Raw genomic sequence first — 6,619 nt, forward strand, 5'->3', positions numbered from 1 at the left:
CCTCATTACTTTAGACAAAAGTGGGCTTGGAGGAAAAACTGGGGTGATGTTTTTTTCCTCAGCCATCTTTTTCCCTTTGAAATACTTAAGGCAAAAGAGCAGATAGTTGTTTTGTTGTTTTTTTTTCCCATTGGTAGCTGAGGAAAGGTTGGGTTATAATCCTAGTACAATTCCGTGTGGATATACAGAAACACAACATTAGTGTTAGCGTGGGGAAAGAGAAATTAAGCAAATACAAATGGCATTAACATCACAGATTTTAATGATCATGAATCACTGATGAATTGAAGGACTTAAAATAAGCTGTTAAATACTTAGAAAATATATATATTTAAGCTGTTTCACTAGGGCAAGATGTTTGAAAACCAGCATGGTCTCCTTCTCTGTTGTGGAAGATCTTAAGGACTTGGGGTTTGTCTTCTACAAATCTTTGTTCTGTAAATTCCACTGCCTTAAAAACAGCAAAAAAATTAACCCTTTTTTCCCCTCCTGGAATAGCTTGGCTAAATATCTCTATAAATACATTTATTTCAATACTAATACTTAAGATTAGTCTATTTGGCCTTAAAGCAGTACAAGAGTTATGCTCAAAACTGTTTAGTCTTTCAGGAATAAACATTAACTCAAATTTGACTATTGTTAAGCTAAGAGTATTAAATGAAATTAACTGTTTCATTTTAAAACCACAGGTATTTATAAATACAAACAGAAATAAGATTTGAAGTAGTGGCTAAAAAAATTAATGTGAATTTTGACTATGAAAAGCTTATATAAAGTCCATGGTGAAAATCATTCTTCAGAACATCTGAAAGAATGGCAAAAATCTCAACTATATGATTTGTTTTGACAATTGGTTGCATTTTCTCTTATGCACATATACTTTCCTGTAAAGAGAAAATGCTTGATATTAAGCCATTTTTATCCACAAAACCCATGCAAATGTATTTATAACTTGATGGCAAAATATGTTACATACCCATTAGGTAATTTTTATTTCAGGTACAAGCAAAACTGCCTGAGAAACACTCATGGAATGAACTGATTTAAATGTTATAAATCCCTGAATTTTTCATCTTCTTTTGAATGGAATGCCAAAGGGGATTAAAGACTAAAGACATATCACAAACAAATTTACATTATTAAAATTACTGTAATCAAGAGTCTTTTCTAGCCTTAATCAGGATTAATGAAAAGAAAAAAAAAACCAACCCCAACTTTTCCACTGTGCAATACTAATCAAATTCTCTCAAATAACAGCTAACAAAATAAAAGCAGTTTTGAAAATGAAAAATATTGCTTGGCATATTCTAGTATCCTTCAGAAGTATTTTCACCTATTTAGATCAGAGTAATGATTTCTCTGCTGACAATTCACATGGCAACCAGCGCAGGTAAAATAAATTTCAGTAACGCTGCTCAGTCCAACTTCTTATTTCCAAGAGTTCATGCAGGAAAGACACTTGTTTGAATATATGCTGTAGAAGGGCAGTGTGGAATATTTGGTTTTGTTCTCCTAAACTGTAAGCTAACTAATTCCAGTTGTGGCAAACTGGGCTAGAAACCTGCAGAATATAAAGACTCAACCCTGCGGGATCTGTGCCGCGACTCTCCCTGCTGAGCTGACAATGAGCAGGTTTGGGCTGAAGAACCATGAAAGCTTCTAGGTGAGGTCTTTATCCACCATGCCCTGTGCTTTACACATGCTACGAGGCTAATACAGTAAAGGGATAAAGCTTGCACACATTTTTTTCTAGGCCTCTGGAGCCTCTTAAAGGCAACATTATGTTGGCTTGAGAAACCACAGGCTCCGGAGCATCAAGCCCCAACTTGCTGTCACCAATATCACCAATTAGCAAAACAGCAGCAGGACCTTGTGTTCATTTCACCCTGAAAAATGGGAACTGCTCTTTAAAAATGGAAATTATAGACACGGATATGCAAAGAACAATACCTAAAAGTGATCTGAGAGCAACGAGCAACCACTTTCTAAAGTCTCGGAAACAAGTTTGGCATGCAACAATACTCAGATATTGTGACACTACGGCACAAAATCAGAGATATGCAGCAAAGGACAAGGAAAATTTCATGATTCTCACAGCTTCTTTCCAGGAACTCCGAGTGATTCAGCTTTTTGCTGGTATCTGAAGTAGACAGTTGCCTTCTGGGCCCTCCATCTTCAAACCTGTTGCTTCCCTGTATTTGGTTAAACAGAGTTTTACCTTGCAGGCTCAAGACTGCTGATGTTAAATCTTGGCTGATGCAGTGCAAGCTGACAGCACTTTCCAATTCCCTATTAGTAAGGTTATATATATTAGTTACTAAAACTTTCATTTTGGTTAGTGAGCAGAATTACACAACTTAAAAACGCGACAGCAGAGCAGCATTTCCTCTTTATGACACCTCATGCTGATCAGTCTTGAAGTTCAAAGAAAAACTAAGTGAGGTTAGAAAACAATATATTATCTTTAATTAAAAGTTGGCATTATGTTTTCTTCGAAGTATGAACATACCAGGATAATCAGTACATTAGAACACACGATCTGTATTTCAGTTCCATCTGAGCACACACAATAAATCCTTCTTGGAAAAAAAAAAAAAAAAGCAGGCATCATAACAAGAACATTTGAGCAGAAACAAACAGATCTTCAGCTTTTTCAAAGTCCTCCCTTTATACCTCTGAAACACCAAACGGAATCAGACACTTAAAACCTTACATGGTACACAAAATAAGTTGGTTTTTTTCCTTGTATGCCAGAGGAGGGGAAAACCAAATGACAAGTTACAGGATCTCATCCTCAGGATAACCATGCTCATCTGCAAGGTTAGCACTGATGCTTCACACACACAAATGCAATAATCAGATGCTTGTTTATCCCCTCCCAACAGAATCATCTTTCCAGCAGCATTAGGCATTTGCTCGGTAGCAGTTTTAGCAGCAGCACAGCAGAAACCACCTCGGCACAGAAGTCTTCCCATCAGAGGAAATGTGAAGGGCTCGGTATGGGATCACCTCTAGCTAAGTTAAAATCCTGCAAGTCCATGGTGGAGAGAAGCAACTTACAGCACAGAACTTTCAGACTAACTGTGAACTTTGTTTTAGCTTAATATTGTTTGTTGCAGGAAAAGTTATGACTGATCTTCTTTTTCTTTTCCAATTAAAAATGCTGCACTCTGAGGTCAATTTTAATAATGATTTAGTTGCTGTAGTATTGCTTTGATAAGTTCTATGTTTGTTTTTAATACCTGGCCCTTTAACAGCACTTCGACACTTTGTATCCTATCAAACTTGCTGTTTTTTCCTGTCAAAATTTTCTTTAATGCAGGTTTTATCTTCTGTATATGAAATTCCATATTTAGCCTCCTGAGATTGTTTAATTCCAAATGGGCTCTCAAAGAGCCTTCAGAATACTTCAAGGCTCTCAGAAGGTGGATTTTAGGATTCTAGGTAGATACAGTAATATGAGCAAGTTTTTACTGATGTAAATTAATGGAAGAGATTTAAACAATCACTGTACTCAAAACTGTCATTCCAAAAATAGGTTGTCTCCAAGACTATGAAGATGTTTTAGCCTCTGAAATAAGTAAGACATTACTTTTTTTGGCCATAATTATATGAGAAAGAAGCAATTATAAATTCCATTATTATTAGTGTTAAATCCTTAACCAAACCAAACTCAAATTAAATATTAAGCTGTTAAATATTTTATTACCCAACTATTTCAGTTTCGGTGAAAAATGAACAGTTAAACTAATCTCCATTTAAATATTCTTAACTGCTCAATCTTCTCTAATTTTAACAAGAGGTAACATACATCTACTGAAAAAAAATCAGGATTCTCTGTTAAACTGGGTTGTGATGGGTTTTTTTCCCCCCCCAAATATTTTCTAGCAACGACTTAGTCTGCAAATTTTAAATGACCTTTGCTGATCTGCAGTTTCCAGTCATTTTTGCTTCAGCAGTGGTTTTGATCAGCTTTCACTTCATCAGATGCCTTTTCAGAGTAGTTTCAAATTTTTCTATTATGGAAAAAGGTAAAAGAGATAAACTATTCTGTTAAAAAACCCAATAAAAAAAAAAACCAAAGAAAAAAAGAGGAAAAAGAAGAAATGAAGATATAAAAATAGAAAAGAGCAGGAACCAGTTTTAAACATATGTCTTTATGAATGAGGCTTAATCACACACTTCGTTTTCCAAACACAAAAAGTCTTTTGGAAATGTATTAATTAAACCTAAGTGCCACGGACAAGCAGCTTTAGAGGGATGGCAGTCCTTTTCAAATTAGCATAACACTAACGACAGGCATGGAAATTGGTTTAATAACCCTAAATAGTTACACCCCACTCCTAACACAAATGGCCACAGACAGCTCGAGCCCCTGAGGCTGCGACTGTACCAGTTTACGCAGTTGCTCTGACATTGGGTGGGTATTTCCAATCTGAACAGAAAGCACTGAATGCACCTCAATTAGTAATATTATTATTATTATCATTAGCTAATGACTAGTGAAGCATACAAGGCACCAAAGCATTAAACATCATCAACCAGAAAACCAAAGTAAACCAACACAAGCGACACTAAGAACTCAGCCAGCGAGGGACTCACTTTGTAACTTGTACTAACACAGTCAACATTGGCAAGAGATTATTAGTTTAGCCATGATATGAAGTGGCCCAAGCCCCACACGTAGGTCTAGGGTCAAGCTGTAGATATAACAGAAAACCAAACCAAAGGGATAAGCAGAGTCTTTAAGTGATTTCCTTCCCTGCCATGTTTTCCATGGATATCCTTGGAGCTCAGCTCGCTGCTACACTAACCCCTGTTTAACAGCACTCTCAGGGCACAGCATTCCCCAGCAAGTGTCAAAATGCACAAGCTAAATCTCTACCTACTTAACTCTAAATATCAGACATAAGCAACACTATTTTTGTGTGCGTGCTTATGATTCATGAGAAACTGGAGAAAAAAAAATCCCTGCTGATAAAGAACTGAATATCCACAAGCTTTTCCCAAGTATTCCGATCATTCCCCTAACTTCACACTGCTGCTCCTGCCGCATCCGTCTCCACTTTACCTGACTTCAGCAGGGGTTTTGCTTTGACTGCTGGTTTTAGAGACATGTAGGACAGAGAAAGTGGTTATTCATGTCTTTTATTTATTATAAATACATATAAATATGTTAAGTGACCTTTTGCTTTCTTTATCATGATGAGCAAGGACTTTGGAAAATCATCTGGAAAACTTAACCAAGCTGAGAAACAGGCAAACAGCAAGCATTAGCATACAATCACAGGTTCCTCTCAGTCCAAGAACGGGTTAATTTCTTTAAGAGCGGGAAAAAAAAAAAAAAAAAGAGCATCTTTGAAGCATCAATTGTTTTATCAAGAGCACTGAACTTCCCCCCTCCCATGAGCTGACCAAACGATTTTCATTTGGATTTGCGGGTGCAGTCCAACCCCAGCTGGCTACATAGGAGCCCTCCCTGCCCATGGTTCTGAAACATTGCATAGTTTGCAGTTGGATTTTGCTTCCCCTCCCTCCTTTCAATCTATTTTTAATACAGGTTGATCATGCCAAAACAAACTCACTGAGGTTTCCACTTCCAGACCTCTCTCCCTCCCTGTTCTTCTATAGTTTTGTTTCAAAACTGCTCAAAAACTTTTGTAGCTCAGAGCAAGCGGAAAAGCAACATTACACTCACAGTCCACTGACGGGCTGGGAAGGAAATAACTCTACGGATGAAGTTGCATGTGGGGGGTAAACTAAACAAAGTAGAAAGTGGGTGTTTTGGGGATCCACGTGAACTGCCAAATATTTCCAGATGGGGAGGGGGAATATTTAAGAGAAGCAAACAAAAAGAAAACCCCAGACTTAACTGATGGAAGGAAGCCAGGGCTGATGGTAGCGGAAAGAAAAAAAACCAAAACCAAACCAAAAACCAACCCAACTAAAGAAAATAAAGGAAAAGCCCGAAGAAGGCAGAAGTCAAGGCTTGTCGTTACAGTGTTTGCAGAGGGCGGAGGCGGCTCCTGTGAAGGCAGTGCATTTCTCGGGGCAGCCCGGCACGGCCGCGCCGCCGAAGGGATAGACGGGCGACTGTCCGAAGGGGTTGAGGGTGGCGGGCAGAGGGGCGCTCAGCGCCTGGCCCCCCCTGGTCCGGGAACCCCCCCGGCCGCCGCATCTCCTCCAGGCCAGGGCCTTGCATGAGGATGTAGTTCTTGGCCAGGAGCAGAGTGGCGATTTTGGAGAGTTTCCGCACCGAGGGGCTGTGCGCGTAGGGGATGACTGAGCGCAGCCCGTCCAGGGCATCGTTCAGGTCGTGCATCCTCCGCCGCTCCCGCGCGTTGATGCTGAGGCGCAGCGAGCGCTGCTCCTTGGGCTTCTTGCCCAGGGCTCCCCCTGCATGAGGATGTAGTTCTTGGCCAGGAGCAGAGTGGCGATTTTGGAGAGTTTCCGCACCGAGGGGCTGTGCGCGTAGGGGATGACTGAGCGCAGCCCGTCCAGGGCATCGTTCAGGTCGTGCATCCTCCGCCGCTCCCGCGCGTTGATGCTGAGGCGCAGCGAGCGCTGCTCCTTGGGCTTCTTGCCCAGGGCTCCCCCTTTCAGCTTGCCCTCTCGCTCG

At 40.0% G+C, this 6,619-nt stretch overlaps 1 protein-coding gene across 1 annotated transcript; it reads right to left on the reverse strand.

The window, feature by feature from the left end:
- Nucleotides 1–5,982: 5,982 nt before the first annotated feature.
- On the reverse strand, nucleotides 5,983–6,615 carry LOC103808240 (class E basic helix-loop-helix protein 23-like; the record flags this gene model as incomplete). The annotated part of the gene is given in 3 exon segments (XM_009081011.1): nucleotides 5,983–6,144; nucleotides 6,146–6,208; nucleotides 6,409–6,615. Coding segments are annotated over 3 exon segments (432 nt in total), but the record flags the coding sequence as incomplete, so codon positions are not given.
- Between the last annotated feature and the right edge of the window lie 4 nt (nucleotides 6,616–6,619).

Source organism: Acanthisitta chloris, unplaced genomic scaffold (assembly GCF_000695815.1).
Source record: "Acanthisitta chloris isolate BGI_N310 unplaced genomic scaffold, ASM69581v1 scaffold1738, whole genome shotgun sequence".
Taxonomy (NCBI): Eukaryota; Metazoa; Chordata; class Aves; order Passeriformes; family Acanthisittidae; genus Acanthisitta; species Acanthisitta chloris.